Genomic DNA, 17,655 nt, shown 5'->3' on the forward strand with positions numbered 1-17,655 from the left:
TCGGTGACGATTGCCGGCATGGACGACAGTGCTCCCCATTGGTGGAAAGGGTCATCAGCATTATTTTGCTAATTCGCTGGTTCTCCACAGTCGCGAGACTATTGAGAGAGAGAGATGATGATATGCTTGTATACTTGTAACTGGCAGCGGGCGACTCTGATGCGCAACGACTCATGCTGCAGCAGCGTCGTGATCAACGGCACTGTGACGAGAAAAAGTGTATTCTTGTGTGTCGCAGCAGAACCCAATAGGGGGGGGATTCACTCAATGGCCAGCTAATACCTCCCAAGCACAAGGAAAAGCAACCGCCGCGAATCACACCCTGTACATGCACTACGGTTCTGTATACGATACGTCCACATGCGGTTTTTCGTGTCTTGGATATACTACTACTCATACATACCCGTACATACTCGTAACATAGCATGGATATCAACCGAACCCCCCCCTGGTCCGCACTCCACGCTCAGTCCCAGTAGGCATTTCCAAAGACGGCAAAGGTAGCGGCGCTAGAGAACTGGGTCATGCATGTCAGAAGTCGAACCATGGCCCGGCTTCCAAGAGATTTCCCGCGTAGCTCCCCCATACCAAGACGCCCCGCCGAGTCCCGGAACCCGAGTATCTGGGAGCTGGGAAGAGCCCTTTTAATTGCTTTTTTCTTTCTTTCTTTTTTCCTTTGTCTGTGTGCGGGGGTGTGTGTGAGTGATGGCTCGGAACCACTCTTTTTTTATTCATCTCATCTCTTTTCCGGGGCCCCATTTCTTGTTTAGATGTCAGTCTTGAGCGTCTGCGTTGCAAAAAGGGGACCACTCACAAAAAAAAAAAAACAGCTGATATCACAAAAGGGCCTGCGTGGGGAGAGACGAGTGTGGCTACACAAAAACGACCTGTTTCTTTACACAGGGCAGACAGACCGGGGATGAGAGGATGGCGTTTTGATGCATGATACAAGCTGCCGGTCTAGTTCACGGGCGGGTAATAGTTGCAAGGAAAAGGGCTTGCCGTTGCATATGCTGCACTTGCACTGCACATTGACGGAAGCAAAAGAGACGTGCTCACATTGTTTTCTCCCACTCCCCAAGTCACATCACACTAGGACAAGCGCAGATCCTTTAGCATCGAGTACCTACGCCGCATTGAGATGATAGGTAGGTAGGTGCCCAGTCAGGTTCTTTTTGCCGTATGTATGTATGTATGTATGTATATGCAATGCACGACTAAATAGTTTCGGCCCTTGATTGTTTTCCGCCCAGTTGCCGAGAAGAGAGGGAGAGGAGGGGTGCGTACGTGTGTGTGAGAGAGAAATATAGGCGAGCACGTATAGGGGAGGAAACGAAACAAAAAACGAGCATCTAATCACGTTGCCTCGTCCAGCCAAGCGAGCAAAGATCCTTTCATACTGTACACGCGGCAAAAGGAGAGAGCAAAGGACGGGATCAAAAAGTTCCTTCTGCCGTCCAACAAAGGGTCCCTTGTCGTAAGTTTCTTAATTTTAACTGGGCACCCGGGAAAGACAAAGAGAGAAAACACACCACCGACGAGAGAAAGGGGAAAAGCAGTCTCCTTTTTTTTTTCTCCCTCTCCATGCGCGATTCCCTCACCGAGCATATGCAAATCGCAACTCTAAATCGAAAAAAAAAAAAAGAGGCGTGACCCTTTCGGAACGGGTCCCTTGTTTTTCCCCTCCTTCTTTTCCCCTTCCCTTTTTTCTTTTCCGGGGTTATTTTGTCTTGCTACTGACGACGCTTCTTTTCGCTCCGGTATAGGATAGATAATAGTACCAGGTAGGTAGTTAGCACATAGGTAAGGCGCCAAACTCGGCTCAAGTCTCCCCTCCTTTTGACAGCACCCCCCGATTTGCTTCGATGGTCTGGTCTGGCATCTAGAACTTGTCCAAGGAAAGAAAGCCGGGCCATGGGGTTTTTGGTGTTGGATTTAGCCAAGTTGATGCTGGCTCTGCCGCTGCTGCCGCTGCCGTTGCCTTGCCTTGCCTTGCTGCTAATGCTTCCCGTTCCGAGGAGGATTCGAAGCGCTTCAAGGGCAGATCAAAAGCAAAAGCAAAAAAAAAAGGCTCGCGAATGAAGGGCGGCCACCGGCCAACATCCCTGTGCTCCGGGCTGCAGAAATTGAGGTATTGGGTGCATCCCGTCGATGCGACTGGCCGGAAGCTCGCATGTAAACTAACTGTAGAGGCATGCAAAACTACTGCAGAAGTGCTGCAGGCGGCCCTTTGTGTCTCATTCAGCTATGCCGGATGCAGTTTTGCCTACATGTGAGGCCCTCGGCAAATCCTCCATTACCGCCCGCATATGCAATGCGCATGCGCCCTCGTCCGCACATCACCCACGCGAGCCCATGCGGGCCTCGTCCCTGGAGAAGCCAATAGGCCGAATTATTTGGTTTCTCTTTTTTTTTTTTGGAGCCGCCGGCGAGGTTTTTTTTTTTTGCACCTCGAGCACCTTTGTGAGCTTTTTTTTGCCTAATTCATTTCTAATCCCGGTGTTCTAAATGCCCGACGACTCGACTCGACTCGTCCTGGCTGTGTTCTAACAGAGAGATTGAATCGATTCTGCTGTTAGCCTCTGGTGCAACGCCGCGAATAGAGTTTGATTACAAGACTGCTGGATCGGCGCGCCATGTCATTCAAGGCAGTTCAGTTTCAGTCCTCCCTCCTAAAACCCACCAATTGGCATCATCATCATCATCATCATCCATCGAGGCAGACACAGACAGACAAGATACAAAACAAAACCTCATACACAAAACCACGCCCAACAAACCCAATTGCGGCCTAGCCAGCCCGCGTCCTGGACGGCCGCTTCGCCTGAATCTTCCGGCTCCACCCCGCCGACGTCTCCCTGAAAACTCTATTTAATGGGCTTCCTGGGCCAGGGGGGAGAGACGTTTGGGAGGGTCTCAAATAGCGGCGAACAACGTGGCTCCAGTTACGTCGTGTCGTGCGTGGGCAGCGGGAAAAGAGGGAACCTGGGCCACGCTTTTTTTTTTTTTTCAATGGATGGCTTTTCTCGTTCTCGTGGGTGTTATTATTATTATTTTAAACTTCCATTGGGAATCGGGCTTTTTGTGTTTGCCTGGTTTCTGTTTTGTGCTCCCCAGACGCTGGGGGGTCGTGGGTTAGTACATGTAGTTTCGAACTCTGTCGGCTAGATCGCGAAAAGGGGATGGCCAAGCGAGCGAGTGCGTTGTTTTTTTGTTGTTTTTGTTGTTTTTGTTTTGTGTTTATCGTCACCTTCTTCTTTTTTTCCCCTTCGCTCCCTTTTTCCTTTTTCCCCTTCGACTTTGGTTCTTTTTTTACGCAAGTGCATGTGAGAATGGATCATCTCCATTATCCGCTTTTCCGTCGTCATCTCACTTCTCACCTCTCCTCCTCCTCCTCCTCTCCCCCCATCTCTATCTCCATCTTCCCCCGATAAACACCCGGGAGCCGCTTCCCGTACAATTGCCCGGGGCCGTAGTTGATGGCGTCTAGGCTTTCCCACGTCGTCTCATCAAACTGCAAGTGGGAAAAAATCCCGCTATTGTGACATCTGGATAGGCAGCGAAAAGAGGCAACTAGCTTCCGCTGTGATCCGTGATGCCCTGTGAAGTCAAGTAATAACAACGTGGCTTGTGGATGCCAACCACCACACACACACACACACACACACACACAAGCATGTCACTCAGTGAGGGTTGTTGATGGGGAAGAAAACGCATCATCACAATCACCTTACCAAAGTGCTCTGATGTTCTGTCTGACTGCCTTGAACCTCATCGACTAAGCTACCCAGGTACTAGACATCCCAAATACTACCTCCATACTATTTCGCAACTACCTACAACCTTGTTCAAGTCCCCACGTCTCTAGCAGTTAGACTACATCGTGGAAAAGCACCGAAAAGCCAAAAAGTTGTCAGTCGGCGATGACAAGGTGGACGTGGACGCCTCCCCATTACCAATCTTCGTCTGTCTTGTGTCGTCTCTCTCCGTGGGTTTCCACAAAGGGCATATTCCCAGAACGTATCAAAGGGCAACGAGAATAAAATTTAAAATTTAAAGAAAAATAACTCACCTTATTTCCTGCTTTGCCGCTCTACCCGTTTTGAGTAAATGGTGTTTCTTCCATCAATTGTTCGTATGATATCCCGAGTTGGGAAAACGATCCCAATCTGTATAGCTACCCCCCACCCCCCTTCTTCTCTTCCTTCCAATGTGCGCGATTCATGTTCTGAACTTTCTATTAGAAGTTTTTGTTCTAGAAGGGCTGATTTACACGCACTACGGGTTGTTTGCTCCTGGGGCGACGCCGCCTCGTTTTGCTAACAAGCCCTCGGGAGAGATTACTACTGCTCTCCTACCCATCGGAGAGTAGGGCGGGCCCAGCTTTGGCCGCTTGTCAAAGAAAACTTGGTCTGAAAGCTAATAGCAACGCACGTTTTAGAGGAGGGGCGAGGCGTTTTCCGCTCTTCTTCGTTCGCCGCCAGCTTTGTAACCCATGGTAAGGGGGGGGAGCCAGGAGACAAGCAAGAAACGCCTCACGTCGTCCAATTTCCTTCTCCCATTCTTTGGAAGAGAGAGAGTGCTTTGGCTGCTGGGGACACACCCCCCCATATGTGCCAACTAATGAGGGAAAAGGTCTGGAGGGTTGAGAACCAATTGCCCACCACTGGAGAGATAGCCCAGACGCTTGGTGTTTCTCTTGTTGACGCTGTGTGCGTCGGCCCGAGATTCCCTGATGTGCCCTTTCGCAGAAATCTCCTTCAAGTACCTAGGTTGGGGGGTTTCGGACGACGGACGTGAGCCCGCCAGGCCCGGAGAAAGCTGCGGACTCTTCTCCGTCCGTAACCCCCTATCGATCGAGACACGTCAATGTTCGTTCGCCCGCGGAACTCCAACTCTGGGCGTTCGATGGCCCCCTTGTCTCGCCACTTTTTTTTTTATTTGCTTATGCAATGTTCTCACTCTTGAAAACTTTTTGAGTTTTTTTCCCCCCCTTCTATTCAACGTTCTTTTCTTTTGCTGACTTCTTTCTCCCCTTTCAGCTCCGCCCCAGGTTTTTTTGTAATCACACCCGCGTTCCAGAGAAGAGCGAAGGGGAAAACGTGACACACACACACCCTCCCCCCGGACCGCTGGGACGGACGCGGCGTTTTTCTTTCCCTATTTCCCTTATTACATACCTACCTACCTAACCCATGGTAGTCTCTTCTGCTTTGGCGCCGAGGGCTTGCGTGATACGTCATGTTTTTTCTGATTACCGATGACAGCTACTTAACTGGTCTTGGCTAGATTTCCGCTCGAGAATCGGTGCTAAGCAGGACTGGTAGCATTTTTTTTCGGCTTCGACAGAAGGGGGGGGTTGGATGGATGGTGTTGTCGGCTTTCAAGACGTTTGACTTACGGCCTCTTAAGCTTGTAGAAAAACCGCGGCGGTGTCTTTCTTTCGTCGGCCTTTGTCCGTTACACTACTGCGCGCTTCCTGCTTCCTGGCGCTACTGGCCGTTGAAGAGTTGCCCAAATGTGATGTCGGGAATCAAAGATACGAGCAGCCGAATAGCCGTCAGTACCTAGGTAGGGAGACAGTGAGAGAGAGAGGGGGGGAACTGGCCCCCATCTGTAGTTTTGAGGCGTTGATTCGTTCGTAGACTTGGCATTGTGCAGAGTTGGTTGTTGGACATTCTCTCATTGCCAACGGATGTGGTTGCGGGCGCAAAGCGAGCTCATTGCGAGTTTTGTTGTATCGTTATTCTATGGTATGGAGAGTCTTTGTCCGTCAATCAAGAACATCTTGTCCTCTGTCTAATCTTTTTGGTTGTCTCTGTCATGTCTCTTTCATGTCTGTACTTGTCCAGCCTAATATTTGCCAAAACCTGTCTAGATGTATAGTAGTGCGATCCGTACGCCCGTGTCTAACTGCACCACTGCGCCCTCCCCCCAACAAACGTTGATAATAGTATTACAAAATTCGTACAGCCAGATAGAATAGCATGCTTACTTGCAGATCTCAAATGCCAATCTCGGCTTCCTTCGGGTTGTCTGTCATTTATGACCGTGGGGTCCGTTTGCCAATATTCCATCCCCATCCACGAAGCACCTTGACCACCTTGGGCGTCACCGCCGCTGTCAAGGGCACCCGAAGGAAGATGAAGCTCTTGTGGATTGCGTACGCCAGCGCCAGCTGCGTTGCCAGGCCTGCCACAAAAAAAAGAGAACCATTAGCTTCCTATTGTCTCATATCAATGCCATACTGTGCCCTCCTCGGTTGCGAGTTACACGCCTCGAAGAGCAGTCGGGCATAGTCCGATGACGTGGAGTCGTGCAAGACATTGCCAACGCAACAAGACAATCTCGGGAGAGAGGGGGGGGGGGGGGGGGGGGGGTCGTTCAAAATAACAGGCTTCTTCTTTTTTTCGCTTTTGCGCCTTCTCTACACCCCCCCCCCCCCCCCCCCCCCCCCCCCCCCCCCCCCCCCCCCCCCCCCCCACGTTCAAACTCACTGGCTTCTTCTTTGTTGCGCTGTTGCGCCTTCTCTACTCCCCAGCCCGCCATTTCCACCTTGTCGCTGATTCCGTTGCTGCCCAGATGCTGCTTCTCTTCTGTCTTGAGAGATTCTCGCCATTCGTTCCATCGTACTCGCACCGATTCGGGGATAAACTTGGAGACTGCAGACACGACGTAATGTTCGACTTGACCTGTTTGCCACTCCCACGCTCACATCAGCATACTCATATTCATCCTCATACTTATACTCATACTCCTTTAGCACAGCATCGACCGCGGAGAGGGACACGTACCTATACGCTCTGTCCCGACCACCCTCACCAGGAGGAAGCAGAACGGAAAGTCCAGCACGCTGAGCGCAAAGTAGACTCCGACGGCCGACCACCCGTATTCCCTGGAGAGCTTCTTGAATCTCCCGCTCAGTGACAACTTCTCCTGGGCCCCTTGCGCCGTGTTGCGCCTCCATGCCGAGAACATAAAGCTCCGCCTTTGCGCCCCCCTCGCAAAGCCGTCAGCTATCCTGACATTTGGTCGCATCGAAGCGCCGTGGCGCGTGGTTCCCCGCCAGAGCTGAATTGAATGTAACCTCGTCCATGATGTGCTGCTACTGCTGCTCTGGAGCCTTGAGACGGGCTGTGACGAAGACAGCCTTGCCCACGCATCCCTCAATGCTCCATATTGTGCCGTCGAGCCCTTGGCCGCCCCAAACGGTGTCGCTCTCGATTGAAACGCCGCTCGAATCATTTCGTAGGATGCAACGAGTGCAGAGGTTCCTCTTCTTCCTCTTTACCCAACGTAGTTGTGTAAATGGGACTTGACTCCGTTCGTGAAAGGGAAACAGAATGACGATGGTCTCTAGAATTCTCGCCGAACCTCGCAGAAGGAATCACCGGTGAGATGGAGATAGCGGAGCCTCGGAGCTCCAAGAGTCCGCACCGGCAGCAATTTCGTATGCCGTGTACTTGTAGCTCAAGCCGGAATTGCCGAGAGAAATACGCGTGTACGATGCCGAGAGCGCAGCAATTGCAATGGCTCCCCAAGACGTAAATAAGGATGAAAAGCAACAAGGGAGAAAAAGAGGACAATCAATCGAAAAGCCCGCTTCGGCCTCGTGAGCAAACAACGATATTTGCTTTGTTGGGGCTGGTGGGGTGATCAAAGCATGAGGTAGCTGCAGCTTGGATTTTTTTCTTAGCCTTCTCAATTTTTTCCCCTCTTGCTAGGGCTGTTCCGACAATTCTCTGGCCGTCTGGTCACGATGATGTAAAAACACGGCTCTCCCCGATCCGGCTCCGTCAAAAGGATCGGGACAGGGATGAGGCGCGCTAGCAGGGCTGGTGATGCATATCACGTGCTGAAGCCTTGGGCGACGACGTTGAAGATGGAGAGAAAGTTGTAAAGGCGTGGATTGAGAACGAATGTAGGCAAGGTATGAATTTCTGTTTAGTTTTCAGGGGAATTAGGTATATATTATACGTCTCTTCTTTGGTTGGCTGACGATGCGTATCGAATGGGTTTAATATCCACACACACTTAGCCTTACGTGTCTGAAAGATGATGGTTCCTGGCTTGGTAGATGTAGTTGCTCGGTAGATGTGGTTGATGTGTGTATAAGAAAATGAGAACAGTTGTCTTAGTTCATAATACAATTTTTGAAATTATTTTCTTCTACCTAGTCATGCTGTTCCGTTGAAGTTGTAGATGCTTTTGGCCAAGAGTAGGCTCGCAACGACCCAAGAGTATCCCGCATCACGGCCAATATCTTTCCACTATTGATATGGGATACTTGATGGAAGATGTATATAGTTCAAGTAAACGTACACATTCCTTATCGTAATTCAATACAAGACTTCAGTATAACTATCGTGATGAGTAACCTTGTATGCTTGCATTCCGTCAGCATCGAATAACATGAGCTTCATACACAACACCATCAAAACTGAGGCATGCTATCAATATAAAATCTGCCTCACACACTCAATAATTGTAAACGCGTCTCTCGTTGCAGCCTAATAATTTGATGCAGTGATTCAGGGACACGCTGCCAGGTGCTCCTGCCACATGTTCAGTGGCATCCCTCAGTGGCATCCCCCCCCTGAACAGCTGTTCGTCACCTGCCAATTCCTCCAACATCAGGCCAGTCACTCCCTAAAGGCTTCTGTGAATTAAATTCTGCCGCACCTCGTGCCATAAAGGTGCATAAATACGTACGTTTCCTCCCTCACCGACATCGGCGCCTTTTTTTCTTCTTCCTCCTCCTCCATCCTCCTCTCCAAAACATGGGCTCCTAACACTCTGCCCTCTCTCGAGCAGCAACGCAACGCCTATCCTCCGTACTTGGTACTTGGCCTCTTCCTTTCCGAAAAGACAAGATTTCGCTTGCGCCTCGCCTCGCCTTGCCTCGCCTCGCCTCTGGGACATGAAATCTCCCAGCTTCGCCGATCGCCCTGACCATATGTATGATCCTGGTGGCCAGCCTTAGGTTTCCAGAGGTTGCTTCTCCTACACAGAGCTGGCTTCATGATCTGTCTTCAATCAGCCAAAGTTTACTCCATCACTTGGGAAATTTTGGTTGCCAATCACGCCATTCACCATATTTTTCCCCTTTCACTCGTTTGACTGACTGACTGCAATTCACTCGTTTTTTCTTCTGTCGTTCTTTTCGTCACTCATTTTTTCCTTTGTCTTGTTTTTTATACTACTTTGCCTTCTTTTACTGGCTCATTCACTTCATTTCTGTTCCTCTTCTCGTCATTACGACTTTGAAATGGCGCCCCCGCCTCGAACGTATGGGAAGAAGAAAAGTTTGCTTGGCCCCCTGGGCTCCCGACATCGTTCCAAGGCCTCGGCCGATTTCCCTCCCGCAAAGAACCCCGGTAAGCCATTTCTTTTATATGGCACATAATAAGAGGCGAAGCTAACTTGGGAGTAGATCTTGGTTCACAATCTGTGAGCCCCTGCTCCGACACCGCGAAGCGACATTCTCGGACGCAGAGTAATATCCAACCAACCAGCATTGAGGAAATCGCGAGCGCCTTACTCGACGACAGCAGTTCAGAACTGCCGGCAGAAGAGGACGCTAAAGGACAGTCAGAAAAGGATGATCCTGACTGTTCAACTTCTATTGCACCAGTTCGCGAAGATTCTACACCAGACGTTGGGGAACAACCCTTCATCTCTCATTCGCCAAAGTCGTTGAAGGAAAGATCAACTAGCAACAGTCGAGTACACCGGCCGAGTGCTCCAAGAGTTCAGAAAATGTCACCCAACAATAGGTTTGCAAAGTCCTCACGGCCTCGTGGAAACTCAACTTCATCTCCTAAACGGAAAGACTACAGTTTGATCCGCCCCCTCGCGGACCCTGTAAAGAAGTCGACCAATCGTTCTCCGTACCCTATTGTGAAAGATGCTGAAGCAGTTTGCCTTCTTCCCCACAACGTTATGGATGGAACTCCAAGAATTCTCTTGCAAAGCGAGTTGGCCAGTCAAGGCCGCGCTGTGGCGACTAATGCCGATGAGATTCAGGAGAAAGTATGTGCCATGTTGGCGGCAACGGACGCTCTAAAGCCATCCCCTTCTCAGCCGAGAAAGTCGCCCGTTTCCAAGGTGACTCGCATGACTCCATCAAGAGTTCTGGCCAAAGTATCCAGTGCATGGGATCGATGGCATGTGAAATCGTCTAGCGGAGGAGCAAAACCGCGCGCCAAGCTCACGAAGCAGCCCGTTCAAGAAGACTCTCCTAATGGCCCATTGACTTCCCATCCCGTGTTTGTATCTCCTGCCCTCCAAAGAGCATCTTTAATCGACACGATTGAGATCCGTTTGAATGAGGGCGACAATCTCAACAGAAAGAAGGTACAGCAAATTGTGGGTGGTCGTGTAGCTCGCAAGCCTGTTGCCAATGACGGAAAGACCCTCAGGAGCGGCCGATCCATGGACGATGACCCCTTTGCTGAGCCCGCACTATGCCATAGCCCAAGTGCTATTGAAAGACGCCAACATTTGAAGATTGTGGTTGGATCCAATAGAGCGTCTCTGCTCATCATCGACCCTTTTGAAGCCGAAAAGGGATTCGAGAACAACCTCGAAGATAGGATCTTGAGCTCTTCCCCGGTCTGTGCATCAACACCTCGGATTCATCTCCACAGGGTTCAAACTCCCACTCTTGAGGACAGTCTCGACGAACAGTGTTCCAAGCTGCCGACTCAGATTAGCCTGGAGAAGGTGACCACTGACTTGACCATATACCAATCTCAAGAAGCCATATCTTTCTTGAAATCCCCGAACCAGAGTGGGCACATCAGGACACTTCCAGACACCGATCGCATCACCGTTGGGTTGATACGAGACAGACCTTCCCTGGATACGAGCAGCTCAAACTGGACAAAGAAGCACCCATCCCCCAGCAAGAGGGATCTGGAGCAACTTGAGATAGCCTTTCGATGCTATAGCGAGCTCAAAAGACGTGGTATAGGTGAAGAAGCAGATGAACTCGCGGCGCACTATACACCCTCCTCTCGGTACTTGTCCCCTCGCGATACGAACAGGATGATGAAGGCTCGTGAAGAAGGTGTCAAATCCACGTCTGGCAGTGAATCCCAGTCTCCCGCCAAACCGCAGATGCGACGCCCGACTGACAACCTAAGACGTCATCATCAAATTCGCCTTGCTCCCGTTTACCGACCAACCATCCCGCAATCCGATGAGGTTGACGAGTTGCAGTAAACCTCTGGGGTGAAGGCATTCTATGGTGAAATGGGAATTGGAATTGCAGCTCGTTCAACAAATAGAAAATGCTACAAAAAAAAAGGATTGAGACGGGAAACAGTACACAAAAGTTTGCAATAGGATCAGTGAGATAACGGGGCTCCCAGAATGGTTTCTACGCATAGGCTCGTCTGAAAACTGTGCATTCAACGGTGCTTGCACAAGAGCCACATCTACAGTTGGCTTTGACAGAGTATAATAGACAGGAGTTACAAGGAAATAATCAGCATGAATTTGATGTTCTCAGAAATATCAAGGTAATTATTCAATAGATATTATTAATTTAAAGAAACGATGAGTGTGAGACGTTGCAGTCATCCTCTATGTGGGTATCATTCTGTGCCATCATCATTTCGTGTAGTTGAAAGCGCCATTACAAAAAGCGTCTGCGACGGTTGTGTGATCCACGGCCATCTGTGCCACGCATTCTGCGAGTTCCGGCAGCCTGATTTTTAATTGATGTTAGCTATGAGGTCTTTTCTTCTCCAGCTGCCATGTATTGGTAAGAAGGGCAAGAGATGTCAGTCATACTTTTACGCCTGGACGGCGAGTCAAGCTTCCCCTCAGCCTGGTGAGAGCGCCGCTGACCTTGTCCTTGAGCGTGGGCTTGCGCTGGTGATGCACGCGAGGCTGTCGGCGGGAAAAGATGCTGCGGCGATAGGGCCGGGCAGTGGTGGTGGTTGTGGTGTGGTGATGGCGGCGGTGGGTTGTGAACGGCATGATGGCGGTTTGGATTGTCTTTTGGTATAAGTGATTTGTGGTGATGGAGTTTCTTTGTATTGGGATTGAAGTTCTTTGTATTGTTTGTTGGTTTATGTGGTTGCGATGGAATGAGACAATGGAATTGTGGAGGGAAAGAAGGGGGATTTATATATCTGATTCGAGGCCATCGTCTTACATGGAGGGATCGGTCGATAACAAGATGCAAGTGATTGTGGAGGATACCCTGCAGGACCAAAATCGACGATCGCAACGTAATCGATGCGTTACGTGTAATCGTGCCGTGTAAATGAAAAACAAGGTAATATAGTTTGTATTATGGTTGGGCAGCTACACGATGGGCTTAACGTGTGCAGACAATGCCTTGGCGATCTATTAAAAGGTTGCTTGGAGTCCGTCATTCTACGTCACCCGTGCAATCAGGATGCTGGGATCGTCGTTGGACCCTGTGGCTAAGGACGTCATTTGTGGCGCTGGTGGGTGGTGGGTGTGGCTGGTGGTGCGTCACTGAGGGGGACTTGGGATCGAGATCAAGCAGCTTGAGGATTGGATGGCAGGCTTTTCTGCAATAGGAAATTTGAATGCTTCAGAATTCTCATCTTTGACTTGGTCGTTTGAGTGGAAATGGGATCTGGATGTCCAACAGAAGTTTGAAGCTCTCGGTAGAGCCATCTTCAACGTTATCAAGCGTCTGTGCGAATCTGGCTTCCTTTATAGAAACAAAGTGTCATGATGTCCTGGTAGTAATCGTCATTAGATTGGTTCTTATATAAATACTGGTTACCGACAGGTCGCTCTAGCCATCTCCCGCATCTTCTCAACCGTCTCTCTTAATCGTTTTTTCTCTTCGCTCTCAACTACAATCCCCCCGTTACGGCCATTGAACTTAAATTTAGCTCCTGCTGCCAATAGCTTATCAACAATCTCTTGGTCACCTCTACTGACTGCTACCGCCAGTGCAGGTCCTATATCAAGGAATTTATTAGAAGCATTGACATTGGCTCCTGCTGCTAATAGCTTCTCGACAATCTTTTGATGGTCGATTTCAGCTGCTGCTAAAAGCGCACTCCCAGCGCCTGGAGAATTCACACCGGCACCTGCGGATGATAGCATCTCGAAAGACTTTTGATGGCCTCCTTTCGCTGCCGCCAAGAGGGGACCGCGTCCTCCAGGGCTATGTAAATTAACATCAGCACCTGCTGCCAGTAGCTGCTCAACGACTCCTTGACGGTCGTGTTCAACTGCTGTAAAGAGAGGACTCTCTCCGTAGCCATCAGTAATATTCACAATAGCTCCGCGTGCCAACAGTAACTTGACGAGGGCCTCGTGTCCGTTCTGGGCTGCATACCACAGAGGCTCTCGGTTGCAAGCATCTCGCTCGTTTGGGCTATATCCAAGTTCAAGGAGTGTATCTGTGGCCTTGTGCAAGCCAAAGAACCCTGCCAAGTGTAGTCCGGTGGTTTTCTTTGGCAGTGATTGACGATAATTCTCCTCATTGGTTGTTAGCGCTTGGCTCGATGCCTCAACCTTGGCTGGACTCTTGAGAAACTCGATGACTTCTTGGCTTGCTTTATCCTTAGGAGCGTGGTCCCCCCAGTTGCGTGCGGTATAACTATAAAACGGAAACAACTGTAATCGCTTCTTAAATTCCCAATTTCTTTCACACAGCCCAGTATCAAAAGCGCTGAACGAGAGGTAGGTGACGCAAATTATGGTAATTTCGGTCTGTGCAGCTGGGAACCAACAATTCTGCGTCCGCTTAAAGTATTCCTAAGTTATATTAGTAGACTAGTTGTATAATGTTGCTTTCTTCGTCAATAGTAACCAGTCCCGCACATACTAAGACCATATCTTCGATCTCTATAAGGTTTTCTTCATCTAATTCAGTCCTGCCTATTTTTACAGCAAGGGCATGCTGGAGCTCCTCTGTAGTTAGTGGTCGGTTTGCGCAAGTAATCCATGATAGGACCAGCCATGCTAACTCCTTGGAATCTGAATCGAGACCCTGGATTCTTCGTACAGCCTCTTCGTAAGCAAAATCATATGCCTTCTGCCCGGTAGGGAAGTGTGCTAGGATATTTTCAAGTTTCTTCAACGTTTTCTTAGTTTTAATAGTTTCGAAATAAAGCTGTGCGAGGAGGAACCTGTGCAAATGTTATTTTATCACTTAATTTTATACAAAAGCAAAACAGAAACTTATATTCCCTGAACCACTTTTGTAATATCTGTTACAACTGTTTCACAGTGTGTTTTTAATAATGCCGAGCCAAACTGTATTATCTGGCTCTCTAAATATTTTCGCATATTTTCATTGTGAGCACGGATCTTAAGCTCTGTGCTACCCTTAAGTTTATCCCTAATATCTGGGATAAACCTTGATGTTGCAAATATGTTTACTCTATTACTCTCTTAAAGGTTTATGAGTTCTGAGATAAACCTTGCCCGGCAGCCACTGGACTCCTGGTATTTATTAAGAGCGTTAATGACGGTGAAGATTCTTGAATATAGTAATGTCATAGGCTGAAGAAGTGTTAAAGTTTTATTAGTAGAGGGATGTGTTTAAATAGCTTTATGGCGATTATAGAGATCTTTAATACTCTTAGGTAGATAAGACTGGACTTTAGCTAGCTGCTTTAGCACGCTTACTACAAAATTAATAATTATCTGCTTATCCCTTATTCCAAAGTTACAGTAGATGTAAGTAATACCGACTTTTAAGTCGTTACAAAACTTTAAGTAAAGGGAATCGACCACAATTAATGTCAGGATAGTCTTTCCTACTCCGGGGATGCCTAGACAATACAGCGTTTATGTGCTTATATTAAGCCAGTTTTAGAACTCTTCCGACTTAAGAAACTAAATTCCAGTTTCTGGTTGCCGTCTATTAAAGTAATTGCTTTGCTGAGGGCCGTAGTCGGTTTGTGTAAGCTAATCGAGGATTTCAACGTCATCCTTTTTATCCAGCTTGGTCTTAATGTGTGTAACGTCGTAATGAACTATATATATCATTAGAGATTTGCCATCCGCTAAACTAAGGAATAACTTACCCTCTTAAATTATATCTCTTACTAGTCGCTCTCCCTTAATATTACGTGGCTGAATATAGTGCAAAAGTTCCTTTGCAAATGCCGCAGCTACTGCTGTAGTATATTCCTGCCTGTCTTTGTTATTTTGCGAGTTAGCGTAGTCGCAAATGCCCTGAATGATAATATAAGGGAAGTTATTTATTAACCTTGCGGCCTTTATTTCGACGTATAACATATGCCCGTTATAGCGCTGGTTAAGGCTATTACGAAAATTGGCGTCTTTGATCACTTGGTTACCGGAGGCGATTAAATCATAATACACGCGTGTCTCTCTCGGCTTTCCCTCATCTCCCTCGGCCGCAGGAGCATGCAACGGATCTTGAATTGATTCTGACCAAGTATACTTTGACACGAGTCTCGGCCATCTCTGTCTTATTTCATCTAGATACTCGGGTATCTTAGACCCGTTCAACTCATTCTCTGTCGTCAGTTTCGTTAAGGCCGTGCGGAGGAGAGCCGGTGGGTTATTTAGTAACCTAATCTGCTTAAATCTACCCCCTTTCTCTGTTTTGCCGTAGTCCCATTGAATCACTCCGGGATACCGGCCAGTCGGAGTACTAACAACTACATCGCCAAGTCGAACCTTGGGGGCAATGCCTCCACCAATACCGACCATCAAGCCAAACTTGATCGATGGGAAAGTAGAGATCATCTATGTCGCAAAAGTCGCTGCTGAGCTATTACCGATCTCGCCTTGAGGCAAGCAGGCTATGATAATGTTGTAATTATCGATCGACCCCAAGGTATATGTATTTGGGTCGTTTGGCGGCTTGACAAGATCGCCATGTCTCTCATCAAGCATGGCCGTGGCCGCAGTCTGCTCTTTAGATAAGGCACAGACCCATCCCACAGTGTAATCATCATGAGTCCTGGTCTTGGTAACTGTTTCGGCCGCCATTGGTAGCCGTTATGGGGTTGAGTAAGGCTCCGTCTCAGAGATGGGGCTGTCTAAGACTGGCGTACTCGTATGCGATAGAAATACATAGAAAAGCCGCTCAAGTTCGGTAAAAGTATTTATCCGCAACTACTGTAACAGGAAATTCGTATGCTTCAAGACGGGACTTGGATATTCAACGGTCGAAGCTCTCAGTATAGCCATCTTCAGCGTCATCAAACGTCTATGGTATCACAAACAACAATGCAAAACAGATTGATAAATGCCACTTCTTCTCTTGCCATCATAGCAAAACTCAAGAACGAATGTTCTTCTTCACAGTAACAAGATCTTCCTCTGACAGTCCCAGGACCTTGGTCACGTAGCCGTCCCAGCCACCAAACTGCTCTTCGAGACCCCCGACAAAGGCAGTCCAGTACTGCGGTCGCAGCTCAACGAGGTTGTAGAATCCCGGTACCTCCATATCGTTGGTGCCAACGCTGTCCATGGCGAATCTTAGAAGCTTCTCGCGAGCGACTTCGGTACCGATTCGGGAAAGCATGTAGTCACGAACCGCATCGTCAGTGGCCGTGCCGGCGAGGTGGTGGAGAAGACCGGCGAGAACTCCGGTGCGGTCACGGCCGGCTAGTTCACAGTGTTAGTAACTACAACGTAGCCTGTAGTTAATAAGAATTGCCTACCTGTGCAGTGAAAGAGGAATGGCTCCGCGGGGCTATCTCTGATGTGTTCTAGGACCGCCTTGTATGTCGGCGCATAGGTGAGAGCAACTGCCATGTACTGATCCTTCCAGGCGGCACTGCCGTCCCCCTTGGCAAAATCCTCCAAGCTTGGCGTCTTGTACTCTTGCGACCCAGGGAACCAGACATTCTCGACTCCCTCAATCTCGGGGTCAGGGCCGTGTTCTCGTTCGAGTGGCTTGCGAAGGTCGTAGATGCGGCGGACGTTGGCCTTGATCCAGGCCACGGTGTCGGGATCATGGCTGGCGTATTCCAGGGTGCCGCAGCGGAAGATGCGCCCAGAAGGAATTTTGCTGCCGGGCACAGCGCCGATATCACGAGCGTTGATGAGCGTCTTGCTGGGGATGAAGGGAGCAGAAGAGAGAATGGGGAAGAGGACTTCTGGAGAAATGGGCTTGTCGACACGAGTCCGGACGAGCTCGTCGAGCTGAGCTGGTGAAGACGGCGTAGCCATGGCTGTGATTTTGTTGGGTATGGTATGAATTAGAAGTTTTCGACAGGAGTAGCTCGGCCGTGTTCCAAGGTTTCTCTTCTTTCTCTCCTCTTCTGGAAGGGTTTGTTCGCGGTAAGCGGTCAAGGACAAGGAGAAGCTGTACGGAAGAGAGAAAGAGAAATACGAAGTAATACTTTGGTGCTTTGCTAGTCTAATTGCGATCAATGCGACAAACGGCAAGTCGCTACTCTGCCCTTACGCTCTTTCCTTTCCTAGAAGACGCCATCACCATCGCTTGCACACGTGATTCACCGCCAAACTTCTACTTTGCCCATCAATTCATTCCAATACAAGCAAAACAACAAACAAACAGCGAAAACCACTTTGACAGTCCAGCAAACGAATCATCAACAACCCTCACAAAAAGGCTGTCGCGCAACCCCAAACCCCAATGAGGGGTTCTTCAACGCCCTGCCCCTCCTTTTTTTCGGCGCCATTTCACCCCGCCATGCCTCC

The 17,655-nt window shown here is 49.1% G+C and overlaps 4 protein-coding genes across 4 annotated transcripts; 1 reads left to right on the plus strand and 3 right to left on the minus strand.

Annotated features, from left to right (window-relative positions):
• Positions 1-6,043: 6,043 nt before the first annotated feature.
• On the minus strand, positions 6,044-7,245 carry Triagg1_6117 (uncharacterized protein; the record flags this gene model as incomplete). The annotated part of the gene is made up of 3 exons (XM_062900706.1): positions 6,044-6,192; positions 6,498-6,662; positions 6,795-7,245. 3 exons carry the CDS (start codon positions 7,243-7,245, stop codon positions 6,044-6,046), a joined length of 765 nt encoding a protein of 254 aa, XP_062754974.1.
• A 2,023-nt stretch (positions 7,246-9,268) lies between these two features.
• On the plus strand, positions 9,269-11,226 carry Triagg1_6118 (uncharacterized protein; the record flags this gene model as incomplete). Its single annotated transcript, XM_062900708.1, has 2 exons — positions 9,269-9,377; positions 9,434-11,226. 2 exons carry the CDS (start codon positions 9,269-9,271, stop codon positions 11,224-11,226), a joined length of 1,902 nt encoding a protein of 633 aa, XP_062754975.1.
• Positions 11,227-12,768: 1,542 nt separating this feature from the next.
• Positions 12,769-15,726, minus strand: Triagg1_6119 (uncharacterized protein; the record flags this gene model as incomplete). The annotated part of the gene is made up of 3 exons (XM_062900709.1): positions 12,769-13,758; positions 13,829-14,132; positions 15,221-15,726. The coding sequence occupies 3 exons, from the start codon at positions 15,724-15,726 to the stop codon at positions 12,769-12,771; spliced, it is 1,800 nt and encodes a 599-aa protein (XP_062754976.1).
• A 538-nt stretch (positions 15,727-16,264) lies between these two features.
• Positions 16,265-17,160, minus strand: Triagg1_6120 (uncharacterized protein; the record flags this gene model as incomplete). The annotated part of the gene is made up of 2 exons (XM_062900710.1): positions 16,265-16,593; positions 16,650-17,160. 2 exons carry the CDS (start codon positions 17,158-17,160, stop codon positions 16,265-16,267), a joined length of 840 nt encoding a protein of 279 aa, XP_062754977.1.
• Positions 17,161-17,655: the final 495 nt, after the last annotated feature.

This window comes from Trichoderma aggressivum (assembly GCF_033847375.1).
Source record: "Trichoderma aggressivum f. europaeum strain CBS 100526 chromosome Unknown scaffold_023, whole genome shotgun sequence".
Taxonomy (NCBI): domain Eukaryota; kingdom Fungi; phylum Ascomycota; class Sordariomycetes; order Hypocreales; family Hypocreaceae; genus Trichoderma; species Trichoderma aggressivum.